The 19,663-nt window shown below is 37.9% G+C and overlaps 1 protein-coding gene across 4 annotated transcripts in view; it reads right to left on the bottom strand.

Moving 5' to 3' along the window:
* LOC134356779 (contactin-4-like) overlaps nt 1–19,663 on the bottom strand; it is a 2,290,679-nt gene that overhangs the window by 145,630 nt on the left and 2,125,386 nt on the right. For all 4 annotated transcript variants that reach the window (XM_063067893.1, XM_063067892.1, XM_063067894.1 and 1 more), the window contains 2 exons: nt 11,349–11,507; nt 3,664–3,813 (listed from right to left, as the gene is read on the bottom strand). In XM_063067893.1, the coding sequence (XP_062923963.1) occupies nt 3,664–3,813; nt 11,349–11,507 (309 nt within the window). The remainder of the gene's footprint in view (nt 1–3,663; nt 3,814–11,348; nt 11,508–19,663) is intronic.

Genomic DNA, 19,663 nt, shown 5'->3' with positions numbered 1-19,663 from the left:
TGCCTTTACTTCCATTACAAACAAAACAAAAGCAGTTGCCTTACTCGAGAAAATCTACAGATGCTGGAAATTCAAGCAACGCACACAAAATGCTGGTGGAATGCAACAGACCAGGCTGCATCTATAGGAAGAAGTACAGTCGACTGTACTTCTTCCTATAGACGTTGCCTGGCCTGCTGCGTTCCACCAGCATTTTGTGTGTGTTGCAGTTGCCTTACATTGACAAAATTACGTCAGACATCATCTCTAAATTAGTGGTCACCAACATTTTTAAGCCCAAGATCCCCTACCTCGACCTCAGTGAAAGGCAAGATCTACCTACTAAATCATTTAGAGAAAAAACAGCTCAGATTGTACTTCCAATTTGAGGCCTTTTATTTGGGCAAATTGTATTTGAATGACACAAAATACTTTTGTCAAACTTTCAAATTAATTCAAACGAGAAAACACTGTAACTAGCATATCAAACAGGCCATAGCTGTCTTTCTTTAAGAATATTACAATACTTCACACCTTTAATTCTAAGTTTCATTATTTAATTTTATTTCAACATGAAAAATAAATGAATAAAGATTGACTGTTGCACTCAGTGTGATGACTGGGGCTGAATACTTTCCGCTAGTTCCCTGAAATTTGGCTCATAACTACAGACAGCCAGCCTGAGACAGTCTGTGAGGTGTCGGGTTGCAACTGTTCCGTATTTCCCCTGCTAAGGTAGAGCATTCCTCTGAAACCTTTCGTGCCGAAATGCTTTACGCCGAAGAAGCAATTACCATTAATTTATATGGAAAAAAATTTTGAGCGTTCCCAGACCCAAAAACATAACCTACCAAAAAAATACCAAATAACACATAAAACCTAAAATAACACTAACATATAGTAAAAGCAGGAATGAGATGATAAATACACAGCCTATATAAAGTAGAAATAATGAAGATTAAGCCAAAACTGATTCATGGGGTTAAAAATTCAGCACGTACATGCATGCGCACACAGGTGCCCGCGCAAGGCTTCATGGTCATGGTAGTCTTTCTCGGGATAAACACAAATGTCCTGGGATTTGACTGCTACTTTTGTCCCTTATTTGGAAGTGAGAAAGTTGGCAACCCTAGTGAGGTGTCTGTCAGTAAGTCAGCTCCTGTACTTAGATTTAATAATTTTCATCTGTGAAAATGCAATTTCACATAGAAAAGTTGATCCGAAGCAGGCACTGACTTTTAGTGGTATAAAACCAACGTGCACACCACGCATTAATCGGCCCCATCAGTAGTAATTGCCACCACTTTATGAATGGAGATGCCATTTTCACAGACATTTTTTTTTAACTCATTGTAAATATCCCCACCTCTCGTTCTTTCCTTTAATTGCAAAAGAGTGAGGGAGTCCTCCTTTGTTGTAAAATCCTGGAAAGACTTTCTGACAAATACAACAAGCTGAGCTGTTTGCATTACATCCAGGGATTCATCGAACTGTAGTGAAAAAATATTCACAGAGTGACAAGTCGATCCACGTCCTCTGACAGTGATTCTACCCTCCTTGTCACTGTTGCAGGGCCAAGCGGTATATTATGTATTGTGGTTGTGATGCTGTTTTTTTTTTAAAGTCATTAAAAACAGTCTCTGCAGTGTTGACCATTGCTTCCTTGAATAAATCGCCATCTGTAAAAGGCTTCTTGTGTTTAGACATAAGGTGACTTACACGAAATGATGCTTCAATAGCAGCCTTATTTTGAGCAGCATGTTTTGTGAAAAACGATTGCTGGGCCTTCAACCTCGATTTCAGCTCAACTTTCCAGGCACGACTTGCGCTCTTTGGGGGGTAGGTGTCTTTAAATTCCTGGTGTTTGGTGTTGCGGTGCCGCTCCAGATTCCCTCTTTTAGTCAGTGCTTGTGTTTGGTGGCACAACATACATACACACTTGCCTTTCACCAAGGTAAATAGAAATTCCTCTTCCCATTCTGGATGGAATTTGTATGTTTTTGCCTTCTTTCGTGGAGCCTCCGCCACGCTATTAGGATATCATGAGCGATTGCCGATTGGGTCGCCTCTGATCTGGGCCAACATTTATGTGCCAGGCAGCACCTAATTAATTAGCTTGTTTATTTTGGCCTTTTTTCCTTAAAGATGTGCTGTGTGCATCTCGACTACAGCTGCAACACTGCATGCTTTGCGGCCTGGAGGTTGGGAACCACTGCCGAATATTGATGCTTACGACAGTCTGTACTCTTATCTAATCTGATTAGTCACTTTGATGCAGCACAGGCTACACTGAAAACGCGGTGCATGGCGGGGGCACTACACACATGCGCACTGGGCAGAAAGAACGGAACTAAACCCCTGCAACCGGGAAACAATCTCTCTTTACAAACAGCATGTTAGCAAAAATATTGCTATATTACCATTATCCTAATTAGTATTACTTACTTTTATAATGCTCACATTACAACAGTATTTGTGTATTTATTTTTGATTTTTTCTTCGGGATCTACTGGGAAAGTCTGAAAGATCGACCGGTCGATCGTGATTGATGGGTTGGCGACCCCTACTCTAAATGAACGCAACAACTCAATGATGGTGTTTGCGAGTTATGTAGAACTGTTTCTATTACCAACAATGTGTGTCATCTGTCACCCATTACATTACCCTACAGCATGCCTGCCTAAATTCTAAAGATTAGGACCAGGTTAAGTTTGGCTCATCACCATTAAAAGTACAATAAACACTAAATAGCAAGTACTTATGTATATTCTGAAGTCAGGAATGACACTATACAAACATAAGTTATTATTTTTAACTTCATGAGAACAATCCATTTTCAATGGAAAACATGCTTTCTTTTCAAAACTTTGTAAATAGTTTACATTGTATGATTTTCTCTTCTTGTGACTATATTTCATGGTGCTTTTAAAAGATGAAACAGAAATCCCATACAAAAGTGCCAAATGTGGCTTTTGTTGATGATTGTATCTACTAATCTAGACCACTCTGCTGCCTGCTATCAAGAAATATTTTGACAGATTTCCATTCACAGGACCTTACAGTTTATACAATAGAATGATAGATAGCCCCATCTACTGTGTTAAAGGTTTGAATCATGTATACGTGGTAAGACTTTAGGATTTAAATTTTAATTAAGTTAAAATCTGTATCAGTGCCCAATTGACAGGACTTTCACAAACACAAATGAAAAATATGTAAATAATTTGAATACTGTCTACAATTACCATTTCCTCATGGTAATGTGCAGATTAAAGCCATGTTTTTGTAAAATTATTTTATATCAAAAGAATTAACATGGCAAGTAACTTACAAGATATTAATTTTCCACTTAAAGAATTATAAAGTAAAAAGTAATAAACTGAGATGTCCTGTTGGGCTTTGGAAATAATCAGATCCTGGCTCACAATTGCACATATAGTTTAAAAAAAAACCTTTTCAAATTTCTGTAAGTCATCTAACATAACTTTAGAACATTTCACAGGTTATAGGAGGAAGTTTAAAGCGTAATGTAGGATGGTTTCTTTGCACTCATGGCGTGGACCTTTGGAGTACGGTCCATTATATTGCCTGCCTGACTGTGAAAGAGGAATCCTGGACAAAGGTGGCACATTTTAGACATTACAGAAATTAGGGCATGCTCAGAATTTATATTCCTTTACTTACGGGCTTCTTCTGTCCTTGATTTTTCAGATGGAAAGCTTGGCTCCCCAATACCAATGCTGTTGCTAGCAACAACTCGGAATTCGTATTCCACCCAGGGGCTTAAGTCGATTACAGTTGCTGTTACAGCATCACCACCAATTACCTCAGGAACTGCAAAGAGAAGTTAGGGTGTTAACCCAAACATACAATATGTCTATTCCATATTTATTCTAAAACACAAATCCGTTAGCAAAATGGGAACAAGAAACCTTTTTTTCCAATTAATAGTGAAGAATGGCACCTACAGAAAATTTCTTTTACGAACTCAGCTAGTTACTGAAATCACAAGGTCAACAATTGCGCACCATTGAGAACATCTTCCATAAATGCTGCCTGGGCAGGGCGAAAAGCATTATCAGGGATGCATCTCACCCTAACCATGGACTTTTTACTCTCCTCCCATCCGGTAGGCGCTACAGGAGCCTCCGCTCCCGCACCGGCAGACACAGGAAGAGCTTCTTCCCTGAGGCTGTGACACTGCTGAACCTCACATCACAGTGCTAAGCAGTATTGTATCCATATTGTACTGTCTCAGTACTTTTATACTTGTGCGCTGTAGAACTTTTTTATTCACAGTTGTTTTGTAAATAACACTATTCTTTGCATTTCTGGTCACATGGTAAATGCATTTCATTGGCTTTGTATCTGTACTCGGCACAATGACAATAAAGATGAATCTAATCTAATCTAATCTAGACGATGATACAACATTATCACTCTCAGAACTTAGCTGTTAAACATATTTTATCATTAAAAAATCTAGCTTTAATTCTGCCTTGCTTATATTTGTACTCCTTTCCAAGTGTCATCTGTAATGATGTGACGTACTCCACTGGTATGTTCTTTTATTCTATTTAAATTGTTTGTTCTGAAATTGAGAGAGGAGTGATCACAGAAAAATAAGTTCCTTGTAAAAATCAAAGAAGGTCCTAATGGTGAGATAATATGATGTGATGGTGTTGAGTGAAATTCTACTTAAAACAGAGAATCTGAGAGGCAACAGGTCTAAACCACACCCCACCCCCCCAAGCCAGAGTCCAAGTGACATAATGCATCAATGCCTCAATCAGATTGTTTCCGCAAGTTAATTCAGGAGCCGCGAACAGATGCCAAAATATTATCGTCTTCTCTTATCACACGGGTATGTGAAGCATTAGCATTCACTTGCTTGTCAGCCCTTATCCAATGTAATTACCAGATAACTCACTGAATGACAAAAACTGATATCAAGCTTTTTACAGACATGTGCAGCAATTAGCACACATTCAAATGCTTAGAATGGAACACGGAATCCTATCAACAGACCGATGTTATGGATGTAACATTTGTTCATGTCAGCCTAATACAAAATGTCCTATTTACGTAATAAAGATGTGTGGAATAATAATTATGGAAAAAATAAGAAGGAAGTATAGAGCCCACAATTGCTGCTGCTGCCATGACAATGAGAGGATGGGGATAAACATTAAAGGGTCCTTTCCCTGAATGAAAATAATGATTCATGACTTTAGAAAAAATTGAATTTTCCCATTGTCTCTCCTCAAGACATTGCTCTGGAATTGCAGACCAACAAATTTGAGGTATAAATGCAATTTCCTTCTTCATGCATTACCCAGCTTCCTGTTAAAAGCAATAATGATATTTGCCTTAACTATTCTGTGTGGTAGAAAATTCTATACCCAAACAATAAATATTTCTCTTGAGTTCTTAGATTTAATAACATATAACAATTACAGCACAGAAACAGACCATCTCGGCCCTTCCAATCCATGCCAAATGCTTACTCTCACATAGTCCCACTGACCTGCACTCAGCCCATAACCCTTCATTCCTTTCCTGTCCATATACCTATCCAATTTAACTTTAAGTGACAATATCGAACCTGCCTCAACCACTTCTTCTGGAAGCTCGTTCCACACAGCTACCACTCTCTGAGTAAAGAAGTTCCCCCTCATGTTACCCCTAAACATTTGCCCTTTAACTCTCAACTCATGTCCTCTTGTTTGAATCTCCCCTACTCTCAATGGAAAAAGCCTATCCATGTCAACCCTATCTATCCCCCTCATAATTTTAAATACCTCTATCAAGTCCCCCTTCAACCTTCTGCGCTCCAAAGAATAAAGAACCAATTTGTTCAACCTTTCTCTGTAACTTAGGTAATGAAACTCAGGTAACATTCTAGTAAATGTTCTCTGCACTCTCTCTATTTTGTAGACATCTTTCCTATAATTCAATGACCAGAACTGTACACAATACTCCAAATTTGGCTTTACCGATGCCTTGTACAATTTTAACATTACATCCCAACTCCTATACTCAATCCTCTGATTTATAAAGGCCAACATACCAAAAGCTTTCTTCACCACCCTATCGGCATGAGATTCCACCTTCAGGGAACTATGCACCATTATTCCTAGATTCCTCTGTTCTACTGCATTCTTTAATGCTCTACCATTTACCATGTATGTCCTATTTTGATTAGTCCTACCAAAATGTAGCATCTCACATTTATCAGCATTACACTCCATCTGCCATCTTTCAGCCCACTCTTCTAACTGGCCTAAATCTCTCTGCAAGCTTTGAAAACCTACTTCATTATCCACAACTCCACCTATCTTAATATCATCTGCATACCTACTAATCCAATCTACCACCCCTTCATCCAGATCATTAATGTATATGACAAACAACATTGGACCCAGTAGAGACTCCTGAGGCACACCACTGTAGGCTTATTCAGAAAGTCAGAAGGCATGGGATCCAGGGAAGTTTGGCCAGGTGGATTCAGAATTGGCTTGCCTGCAGAAGGCAAAGGGTCATGGCGGAGGGAGTACATTCAGATTGGAGGATTGTGACTAGTGGTGTCCCACAAGGATCTGTTCTGGGACCTTTACTTCTCGTGATTTTTATTAACGACCTGCATGTGGGGGTAGAAGGGTGGGTTGGCAAGTTTGCAGATGACACAAAGGTTGGTGGTGTTGTAGATAGTGTAGAGGATTGTTGAAGATTGCAGAGAGACATTGATAGGATGCAGAAGCAGGCTAAGAAGTGACAGATGGAGTTCAACCCGGAGAAGTGTGAGGTGGTACACTTTGGAAGGACAAACTCCAAGGCAGAGTACAAAGTAAATGGCAGGATACTTGGTAGTGTGGAGGAGCAGAGGGATCTAGGGGTACATGTCCACAGATCCCTGAAAGTTGCCTTCCAGGTGGATAGGGTAGTTAAGAAAGCTTATGGGGTGTTAGCTTTCATTAGGCGAGGGATAGTGTTTAAGACTCGCGATGTAATGATGCAGCTCTATAAAACTCTGGCTAGGACACACTTGGAGTATTGTGTCCAGTTCTGGTCGCTTCACTATAGGAAGGATGTGGAAGCATTGGAAAGGGTACAGAGGAGATTTACCAGGATGCTGCCTGGTTTAAAGAGTATGGATTATGATCAGGGATTAAGGGAGCTAGGGCTTTACTCTTTGGAGAGAAGGAGGATGAAAGGAGACATGATGGAGGTGTACAAGATGATCAGAGGAATAGATAGAGTGGATAGCCAGCGCCTCTTCCCCAGGGCACAACTGTTCAATATAAGAGGACATGGCTTTAAGGTAAGGGGTGGGAAGTTCAAGGGGGATATTAGAGGAAGGTTTTTTACTCAGAGAGTGGTTGGTGCGTGGAATGCACTGCCTGAGTCAGTGGTGGAGGCAGATACACTAGTGAAGTTTAAGAGACTACTAGACAGGTATTTCGAGGAATTTGTGGGGGGTTATATGGGAGGCAGGGTTTGAGGGTCGGCACAACATTGTGGGCCAAAGGGCCTGTACTGTGCTGTACTATTCTATGTTCTATTTTCTAGTCGCCGGCCTCCAATCTGACAAACAGTTATCCACCACTACTCTCTGGCGTCTCCCATCCAGCCGCTGCTGAATCCATTTTACTACTTCAATATTAAAACCTAACGATTGAACCTTCCTAAATAACCTTCCGTGTGGAACCTTGTCAAAGGCCTTACTGAAGTCCATATAGACAACATTCATCGCTTTACTCTTGTTAACTTTCCTAGTAACCTCTTCAAAAAATTCAATAAGATTTATCAAACATGACTTTCCATGCACAGAACCATGTTGACTGTTCCTAATCAGACTCTGTCTATCCAGATGATTTATATAACATCTCTAAGAATACTTTCCATCAATATACCCACCACTGATGTCAAACTCACAGGTCGATAATTGCTAGGTTTACTCTTAGAACCCTTTTTAAACAATGGAACCACATGAGCAGTACGCCAATCCTCCGGCACCATCCCTGTTTCTAATGACATTTGAAATATTTTTGTCAGAGCCCCTGCTATTTCCACACTAACTTCCCTCAAGGTCCTAGGGAATATCCTGTCAGGACACAGAGACTTATTCATATTCATATTCCTTAAAAGCACCAGCGCTTGCTTGTTTTTAATCATCATAGTTTCCATAACTTCCCTATCTGTTTCCCTTACCTTACACAATTCAATATTCTTCTCCTTAGTGAATACCGAAGAAAATAAATTGCTTAAAATCTCCCCCATCACTTTTGGCTCCACACATAGCTGTCCACTCTGATTCTCTAAGGGACCAATTTTATCCCTCACTATCCTTTTGCTATTAATATAACTGTAGAAATCCTTTGGATTTATTTTCACCTTACTTGCCAAAGCAACTTCGTATCTTCGTTCAGCTTTTCTAATTTCTTTCTTAAGATTCTTCTTACATTCTTTATATTCCTCGAGCACCTCATTTACTCCATGCTGCCTATATTTATTGTAGATATCTCTCTTTTTCCGAACCAAGTTTCCAATATCCAATGAAAACCATGGCTCTCTCAAACTTTTAACTTTTCCTTTCAACCTAACAGGAACATAAAGATTCTGTACCCTCAAAATTTCACCTTTAAATGACCTCCATTTCTCTATTACATCCTTCCCATAAAACAAATTGTCCCAATTCACTCCTTCTAAATCCTTTTGCATCTCCTCAAAGTTAGCCTTTCTCCAATCAAAAAATTCAACCCTGGTTCCGGGCCTATCCTTCTCCATAATTATATTGAAACTAATGGTATTGTGATCACTGGACCCGACGTGCTCCCCAACACAAACCTCTGTCACCTGACCTATCTCATTCCCTAACAGGAAATCCAACGCTGCCCCTTCTCTAGTTGGTACCTTTATGTATTGCTGCAAAAAACTATCCTGCACACATTTTACAAACTCCAAACCATCCAGCCCTTTTACAGTATGGACTTCCCAGTCTATGTGTGGAAAATTAAAATCTCCCACCATCACAAGCTTGTGCTTACTACAAATATATGCTATCTCCTTACAAATTTGCTCCTCCAATTCTCGCTCCCCATTTGGTGTTCTATAATACATCCGTATAAGTGTTACTACACCTTTCCCATTCCTCAGTTCCACCCAAATAGCCTCCCTGGATGAGCCCTCTAATCTATCCTGCCAGAGCACCACTGTAATATTTTTTCTGACAAGCAATGCAACACTTCCCCCTCTTGTCCCTCCAATTCTATCACACCTGAAGCAATGAAATCCAGGAATATTTAGTTGCCAATCACACCCCTCCTGCAACCATGTTTCACTAATAGCTACAACATCATACTTCCAGGTATCAATCCATGCTCTAAGCTCATCCACCTTTCTTACAATGCTCCTAGCATTAAAATAAATGCATTAAAGAAATTTTTCACCTCTTACTCTCTGTTTATCACCAACAACAAGTACCTTCCAGATATGTTATGGATAGATATCCCATGTATAATTTCATTCTTTCTCTCTTAATGCTCCCACTAAAATGCTGATTCTGTTCCAGATGAACAATCACTCTCCAGTAAAAATTATTCAGATGTATTTATAAGTTATTGTTTTACAAGCAATATGACAGTCAGGTTGAATCTGTCCTTGGGCCAGTTTCCACAAATGTTAATTCCTGATGTGAAGGACAGGGTATCATTCTGTTGTGATTAGAAGTGAAATTAACTTTATTGCTCATGTGTTAGAACCAAGTCTGTCAATGATTCTTTTCCTTCTGATCCATAAGAAGCCACAATAATATACTGTTCCTATCACTATATGAGGTAAATGATCACATTATTCTTAAAGATTTTTTATTCAAGACTATCCGTGCAAAGTTACAATGAGAATTATCCATGATCTTGACTCTTCTATTTTAATTTTCTTCGATTTCCTCATGCTTCTGATTGTGCCCTTTCACTGGAATGAAAGAGAAATTGGAAAGGTGGATTGAAAGAGTCACCCAGCTTCTCAACACTGTGATACTGCATGATACTTTCTGAAAGCTACAGATTAAGACAACAATTTTTATTTCAGTACAAGTCAAATCCAAAACAAATTTAAACCCAAATTATTCCTACCTTCCGACCCAATAAAAAGCTTTCCATTGTTCTTTTATCACCTCATCACATTTGCATGCCTATGCTTTTACTTAAAATGTACAACTTTTTGGAAGCTCATTGACCTGAAATACCTTGTCTACTAGATGCTGCTTTATCTCGTACTTCCTTGTGGCACAGAAACTTAATTGACCCCTTATGTCTAGGCCTGCTCTCACAGCAATTCCATTCCCTACTGTAAACCAGTCTCTCACACATGTCCTGAACAATTTCCTGATAATTTTCCATCAGAGATACCATTTGCAGCAATCAATTTACGAAACTGTATTGGGGTTATGAGAAGAAACCTGAACATTCAGGGGAGCCTGTGCAAATGTACTAACTCTACATGTAAATCACTGGAGGTCAGAATCACACCCTGATCACTAAACCAGAGAGCTCTGTTTCCTACAGTGCTACTGTGTCACCCATCGCCATTTTGTATTACCTCTTATTAAACCAGAACATTTCTGGCAACCATGTTTCTGGTTATGCAGAGATCAGAACGCTCTGTTATACTGAAAACTAATGTTACACTATTAGTTGAGAACTAAAGCCAAACTGGCAGAAGCTAATTTTCAAAGCCATTGTAATAGGGAATGCAGATGAACCATGCTCCTTCTAAGCCTGCAGTTACATAGGAAAGAACCGTGAAGGCAATCTGACATACTGCTCAAGTTGAGCTCAAGAGCATTCAATATTACCTTGAGCTGAAGGGCTAGAAAGCCTTCATATCTGTTTTTTGCTAACTAAGTGTCTCAGATCTTTATTACAAAGACACAAAAAGTAAATTTATTTTAACATAATTTTGCTTAATTATAATGATTTCTCTTTAAGCATATAATCCTATCAATATTGAGATAGATTCATTAATATAATGCTGCAGACGACTTAAGATATCAATACAGTAATATCTGCATTGGGAATATTATTTGAAAATGAGCCAAATAGAATAGAACATAGAACATAGAACATAGAATGCTAGAACTTTTTGAAAAGTGAAGGCCAAAATTATCCAGATCTATGACTTGATAAATGTTTAAAAATGAATATTGAGTAAAAATTTCAATATTATTCATCATAGTAATGTGAAAGTCAAATGTTATCACATGGTGCATCTGAGATATGTGTCCAATATTATTGGAAAAGTAGGCATGCAATGTAAGATAAATCTATTTTTAATATTTATAATTTTTTCCATATTATTGCAGCATTTACCTGTTTTAAGAGTTTGCCAACCCACTGAAAAGGGAGTCCTTGCCTGTACAGTGTACATTGAGATTGGGCTGTGGTTGTCAATGCCAGGAGTCCAAGAGAGTTGAGCTGTGGTATCTGTAATTTCCTCCACTATGACACTCCCTGGTGGACCTGGTGGAACTGTAAGAAGGACACACAACACGTAAAAAAATGTCATATGATGGAAAACAGGACATCAATTGTTTAAAACAAAGCACATTAGGTAAAAGCCACATCTTTGTTAACAGCAGACTGCAGGAGACCGCAGGTTTCGATAAGAAACAGCTGCTTTGATTTTTCCAGACAAAAGAGAAAAAAAAACTTTGAGCTACAGGAACAATGAAGGGTAAATCTAAACAGATGTGGGGTGAGCTGTCTTTTGATCTTATTACAGACTTTAAAAAAACATCATTTTCTGCACAGCAATGTGCATAAATAATAAAAATCAGATGTTTCCCTCAACCTTGCTTTGGTCAGTATTTGAGGCAGTTATGTCAATGTTGGAAGCATCTAAATCACATTGTTCATTCAATAGTGCATGCCATTATGCACAGGATTCAGAAAATGTAGGAGAGGAAATTCTGCACTGCCTGCATATGATATCTATTTAAAGCAAAGTTAGAGTTTGCACTTGCACACTGGCGGTGTTGCTGTGTGATTGTAAGATTGATAGAAACAATTACACTCTCAAGAAGGCACAGTAGAATCCAATGCATATTAAAAGTACTACTGAGATCGTGAGGAAAATACGTCTTAAAAAATGTTTGAAGGATGTGATTTCTTCGCAATTATATTTAATTAACAGAATTGTTAGATTCATGAAGTGAATGGAAAGTCAGTGATAGCGGCAAAAATAGCACAAGGAAAACTCACTGGCCTTCCTCTGCCTCTCACACTTGCCCTCAGTTTTGTCCTCTTGAAATAGAGAAGCTAGCTTGTTTCCCAAATCCAAGGGATCTCTTCTTGCGAAAAGACAGATGTCAATCAATGCTGATTTTAAATAATATTGTGAGGAAATAAACAGGCCTGGATTCATTACCTCACATGAACGAACACTTGTTTCAGCAATATACATTGTATGAAATGCACTTAATTGTGACATAAAAACAGTGGATTCCAATTAATTGGGACACATCAGGACCAATATATTTTGGCCCAATTAAGTGGCTGCTCAGCTAGCCGAAGTTTCATAGAAGCACTTAGAAAAGTATAAAAAAAGACAAACTACTGTCTGAGTCAAAAATTATGTATTTAAATGAAATACAGAACAATTTAGAACATTATCTATACTATTACAGTACTGTAAAACTGTGTATTAATTCCTAATAAATAGTTTGTTGGTTTAGGGCATTTCCACTCTCTTGACCTCAGAAGTCTGGGTCCAATTCTATGAGTCATCATCACAACTGGGGCTTTCCTTAGTTGCAGTGGATGACCATGACTTTTCTGTGTGTTATCATGCCATTCGTTCTCCACAGAGCATCCTTGGATCTCACTGTAGATCTCATCTGCTTGCTAGGACAGGCATGCCCCTATCTCATCAAAGTATAAGGCACGCTGGCTACCCACACCTGGTTTAGCCCGCCTATCGAAGCGGTGTGCTGGGGTGCACCTGCAGTCATGTGCAAGCAACTCTTTGGAGCTATAGGTGATAGCTAAGGGCACATTACCATGTCCTCTTAATTAACTGTAAATGAACAAAATCAGTGCATGCATCTAGTGTAGATAATGGACTACCTTCATACAAATTTCAACAAGTGCTTCTCCACATCTTCACTTACATTGCAACATTCAAGATGATTGTCAATAACATCAAATTCTTTATTGTTCCTAACGTGTTGAAGTACTGTTTCTGTGCTTGAAACTGCAGTGAGCAAAACAGTTCTTTCTGAATTGTCTTACTGCTTATTTCTTGCAACTATCAGTGATAAAAATCACAGTTTTTTTAAAAACAGAAGCACAAGCAACTAACAATTTGAAAACTGTTCGTTCTACACATGGTGTAGTGTCAAACAGCCACAAAGTTCATGCGTCTGACTCAATTTAAAACCTGTTCGACAACAGTCTGTTGTCCCAATTAAGCAGCATGTTATCCTATTGTCCCAAATAAATTAAGGGATCCAGGCTGTTTTATTGATTAGTTTTTGAGTTGTCCCAAATAAGCAGCTGCCCTGATTAACTGATGGCCCAGTTAACTGGAATTTGTAGATCTACCAAACCATGGTCTTACCATGTAATAACCCACAATAATTCTCAACAACTTATGAATGTTGGCTTTGTATAATCTCATTTCCTCTCTTATTCAAACAATAATTACACTCCCCTAAATTCTACATTTGAGTGGATGTATGCAATGCACAGGCAGTAAATCTCTTGGAAAAACAGCTGTGGTTATTAACAGACTGCCGGAAACAAAGGGATCATGTTATATATTGAACATATTTATACAAAAGTCAATTGAGAAGTGTTAGTTCATAACTAATGCAGTTTTCAGGATTGCAACCTTGAAACATTAAGAAAATAAAATAAGGAAAGAAAATGTTAATCCAGAGAAATGTTTAAACAATTCATTTAAGAGGCAGAAGAAGAAATTTTAATTTTAAAAATGGATGCGAAGTAGACATCCAAAAGAAATCATTTACTGTACATACTGTATGCTTTAAGCACAACTGAGGCTTGATTTGAAACTGTTGTATTACACCCAATAAGCAGGTCATAGTTTTAATGCTTGTCTCAATAAGAAACTGCAGCATGCAGTAGTTCTAAAGTTTATTTTAATGTGTCTTTCAAAGACAAATTTGTGGGAAGTTGTCTTGAGGGGTTTTCAACCTGAAACATTGAATTAAAATTCGCTCTTTTGAGATACTGCCTGACCCGCTGAGAAATTTCTTTCCTGTTTTTATCTCAAGTGTCCTGTAGACACTTGATTTTCATCAAAACTAAGTACAATGAACTTACACTGAATGCCGTGTAAAAAGCCAAGATCTGTAGAAGTAACATTTTGCTAGCCACAAAGATAAATATTTGAGTTAACCCATCCTGGCTGGATCTCTGAATCAAAATGATGATACTTGTTTGAAAGATGCACAGTATGAACATACAGTAGGTGCAGGAAAAGTAAGATACTGGAGGCATGGTATTTGATAGCTTTAACATCCTTATCTTGTTCTTGACGGTTTTTACTCTACTTATATAGACATATTGATAACTATCATCTCCTGTTTAAAAATAAATTAAGTAGATATTAACAGATGTTCACTGAATTGGTTTCGTGAAAACCTGAAGGAAAACCTGAAAGGACAGGCAGAAATGTTGACTTCTGTTGAACTACTTCTGTTATGGCGAAAGATTGAGAGAAATGTCTTTGGAAATTCAACCCATTGATTTATTATCAATTGTGCAAGAAATTCAGATATTTATAATGCTATCTTAAAAAGGATTTTAAAAAGTGAAATGCATATTGTGTTGTTATTACAGATTCAATCACACTTTGGAGAGCATCTTCAAAATATTCAAAAGAAATGTCTTAATCTGCTCAGAAAGATAATGTGCAAATTGGTATAACTATTAAGTATTACTGAATTTTGAATTAGGACCATTAACTTGAAGCTCAATTCTTCGTAAATTAGTTTTCACCAGTGGGAAAGTCTCAAATAAGGGGATATTGTTTCAAGATAAAGGGCTAGTCATTTAGAACAATGGTGTATAGAAATCTCTTCTCTCAGAAGGTATGAATTTCTTGAAATGTCAGCCACAGAGGGTGATGGAGGCAAGATGAATGGAAGTATGTGAGATGGAGAAAGATAATTATTTGAAAGATTGAGGAGGTGAGAGTTATTGTGAACATGGAACATGACAGCACAGTACAGGACCTTCAGCCCACTATTTTCTGTTGACCTTTTAACCTATTCTAAAATCAATCTAACCCTTCACTCCCACATAACACTTCACTTTTCTATCATACATGTGTCAATTTAAGAATTTGTTAAATGCCCCTAGTGTATCTGCCTTTATCACTATCCCCAGCAGGGTGTTCGTCTCAATCCACCAGTCTGTGTAAAAAAAAATTACCTTTGGTATATCTCCTATACTTTCCTCCAATCAGCTTAAAATCTTCCCCTCTCATAAATTTTCATTTCAAAACTATGAAAATGTCTCCGACTGTCCACTTGAGCTATTCCTCTTAGCGTCTTGTACAACCTACAAAAAAGGAGTTCAAGCCAACATAGATTTCCATGAACATATGGAATGGTGAATTATGCCTGAGGGCCTAGTGGCTATTCCTGCTCCTATTTTCCTTTGTTATTTTATTGTATCTTTATTCATTTTAGGTGCCTTTTTTTTTTTGCAAATTTCGATCTCTTATTTTTTGAAAGTGATAATTTATCTCTACTTGTCAACAAAGTTGAAGCCCATGGAGTTAGAGTGACAATGTTAGAGTGAGTACAAAATTGGTGAAAGGTCAGGAGAAAATAAGATGAATGTTTGCTTTTCCGATCAGATGGAGTAGCCCTGTTCTCCAGTCCCTGTACTAAGTCATCCTTGAGGCCACGACTCTGCTTTTTCGATATATCATTAACCCTTTCTAAACGAATGATCACAATTGGAATAAATGCAAACCAAAGATTGCCTTGACTTCCTGAAAGATTTACTTGCAATATTTTCTAAATATTTAAAACTAACTTTAATTGTTGATCCACCAGTCATCGGCACAAAGTGAAATACGATGTAATCTTTGTTTTCTTTGATACAAAGTGAACATTTTCTAATCATTTTTATTTGATTTGTAACCAAAACTACTCATTCAGCAAAAGTCAAACCTATATCTTCTATTGTGAATCAAAGATTATTTGGGTTTGATTTATTTAATTTAGTCTGAATGCTTCATGTGAGTCCTCATATTTAGTTAAATCTGAGATCTATCATGGGAACAGATTACCAGGCAAGTAGAGAGAAAAAAATAAATCTTGTGCAGAAATATTGATGCTTGGTAAGGTCGATTCCATTAAGGCACAAAGTAGAGAAGAAATGCTTTAGGTGGTACTGAGAACCTCAAGTGCTACTTAAGTGTGGAACCACACAAATCAACCACAAGCCCATGCTGTTGGCTACTTCTGTTTCTTGGTGGGGTGTGTGTGTTTCTAATGTTGGCCTCATTATCACTCTCAGAACCCACAAAACAGGAGTGAGTTAAGTTACCACTGATCCTGATGGTCTGCCTCAGAAGAATAAAGCTTGTTCTTTATTCTTATGGCACTCTGGAATGCTATCAATGGTGAAAAACTTACAACACAGATATCTGAAATATATCTGAGATTCTCAAACACACCAGGCACTAATCTGAGAAAGAAACAGCTTAAGTCAGTAGTGAATGAAGACTAACACCGTCTTTCTCTATATTTTTTCATTATGTTCTGGAGAGTAACAATGTGCACTGTAATAACAAATAAATCATGAATATCACCATCCTAAAAATTTGGTAGGAGAAGAATAACTTCCTTTCAAAACAAAGCAGATACATTATCACCAATAATACCTTAGATACATCAAAAACTGATGGGCAGAGGTTACTTTGGCAAGCTTCATACAGAGCCAGGCAAAGGTGACCTTGTACAGAAATAAATTGAACCACCTCCCCTTGATATTAACATCCTGGGGGGTGTGAGTCCGTCACACCAAGCCCAACCATATAAATGCTTTGATTCCAACAAAAAGTTAGATACTAGGCATTTTGCAGTGAAATACTCACAACAAATTCAGGAAAAAATTAAAGGGCTTAATCCAATGATCGGAAGAAAAATGGCTCGTGAGATAGTTAATACATTGGTTTTAATTTGTTAAAGATTTAAGGAGCACTGCATTAGATTGCAAAATGGCTCATGTAACTTCTTGATTCAAAAAGGAGACAAAAAGCATAAAACCATAAGCCAATTAATAAGAGGAAAGTCAGATAGAAGAAGCATATTATCCTATCCCAAATCATATTACGAGATATTGAAGTAGGAACAATATCTCATAACATTCTGTGGAAAGTTTTTAACTCTTCAAGCAAAAAATATGACAACTCAGATAAATCTAGCATTAGTGTTCTTATATCCCAAATCATAATTTTAGACACGTACAATATTGGTTTTTCACAAAGCATTACAGAATCTATAGAGTATCTTCTTTTTTTCTTTCCTCATAAAATTAGATAATCTTTAGATGTTAGTGCACACTGTGGAATAGTTTCCTAAAATGGGTTTGAGTTGTTTGGTTTGGAAAGTTTCAAAATAAATTTATAAAACACACATGAGTTCTTTTATATAAGGGTGAGGAGAGAATGCAATTCTTGTTATGAATGTTTGTGTTATTTGGTATTGGCTGCTGAATATAATGAAAAATGAAGAGTTGCTTCTAAGACAGACCGTGAAAAGGATAAAGTGGTAAGGTTAAAGGAGCTTGAGAGAAGCTATTAAAAGGTGCAGACCAATACTGTAAAAATTGGTTGAGAGTTCACAGACATATTGAGAAGACCTGTGCACCTTATGATGCAGTATGCATGAGAAAAGAGGCAAGATCTTCAGCCAAATTTTGAGATGCAAATATCTGGCTTTGAAACTTCCCAACATCTGGGTCAGATGAGGGTGGAGACAGAGTCCCTTGAAACCATGCTGCCAACAAGCTGCAAAGGAGTTGATGAAAACAATGAAATCTTACAGACACCAAACCAAGAAGGAAAGAATATAGTTTGCAAGCAGATGCTGAAAAAGGATTGGAGTACATGTGCGTGATTATAGTAGAAGCTGAAATATTATGAGCAGTAATATTTCAAGAAAATTAAATCCCGTTATCTTGACATACTTATTAGAGGGAATTACTTTTGATATACGATACTTTTTTTTAAGACCAAGGTCTTGACCAGACAATAATTTGCCGAGGTCCACACCCTGATGGGAGTATTAAGAAGTGACATTATTGCAATTGTGTGATGTACTGTGCTTCTGAAATAGAAGAATTCATTGTCACAGACAGCTATGGTGGCTAAGTCAGTGGGTGATAGGTAAGTTGAGTAGTAAAGTTTACTGGGAGAAGGTAGAAGAATGGAGTTGAGAAGGAAAATAAAAGAGCCATGATCAAATGGTGGAACAGAATGACGTAATTATGCTTCTGTGTCTTACAGTCTTATGGTCTACTATGTAGTTCTTTGGTGCTTTCATCAGGAACTGAATTTCAAGGGGGTTATGGCTACGAAGGCAATACGAGGGTGATTGATAAGTTTGTGGCCTAAGGTAGAAGGAGTCAATTTTAGAAAACCTAGCACATTTATTTTTCCTACATTTACACACTTAGTCCAGCAGTCGTGGAGCATACTGATCCCTTCTTTGCAGAAGTCGGCATCTTGGACCTCCAGAAGTGGTCCACAACAGGAGTAATTGATAAGTTCATGGCCTAAGGTAGAAGGAGATGAGTTATTAACTTCAAACTTTCTGCATTTTCACTTAAAGAGTTGAACTGCACAGGTATGTAACGAGAGCCGTATAACTCATCTCCTTCTACCTTAGGCCACAAACTTATCAATCACCCCTGTTGTGGACCACCTGGAGATCCAAGATGCTCTCGTTACATGCACGTGCAGTTCAACCCTTTGAGTGATAATGCAAAAAGTTCAAAGCTGATAACTCATCTCCTTCTACCTTAGGCCAACCAAATTTATTAATCCCCCCTGCTGTGGACCACTTCTACAAAGAAGGGATCCGTATGCTCCACAACTGGTGGACTAAATGTGTACATGTAGGAGGGGACTATGTTGAAAAATAAATTTGCTAGGTTTCCTAAAATTGACTCCTTCTACCTTAGTCCATGAACTTATCAATCACCCCTCGTAACTCTAAATTTCCAAAATAAGTGCCAAAGATGGCCCTTGACAACAATTTATCGACTGCAGTCCCGCAATGGACGTCTCATAGAATTCAGTGAAGCAGAGGAAAGCAGTAGTTTGAAAATCTACTTGTTGAGGCAGTGCAAAGGTAGGTTTCAGGTTACTTGTTTTACATGGTTTCTAATTTGAAGTGCAACAAAATTTTCAATTTTTAAATATTTTATTATTACTTTTTAAAAATACTCCAACAGGTTTATAATTTTCGATAGCTTTCAATTTTGTTCACAAGTAGCCAAGGCGGCTGACAGGTATAACAGAGACCTGAGACAACTTGGTGGACCAAGCTGGTGCTGATCACCAGGTTACAGAGAATCCAGAAGTACCAAAGAGGAGGGTACATGTGCCTTGTCCTTCCAGGAACATCTCGGCCATTGAA

This window comes from Mobula hypostoma, chromosome 15, assembly GCF_963921235.1.
Source record: "Mobula hypostoma chromosome 15, sMobHyp1.1, whole genome shotgun sequence".
In the NCBI taxonomy this organism is placed as follows: Eukaryota; Metazoa; Chordata; class Chondrichthyes; order Myliobatiformes; family Myliobatidae; genus Mobula; species Mobula hypostoma.
This window is presented reverse-complemented; position numbering and strand designations above follow the sequence as displayed.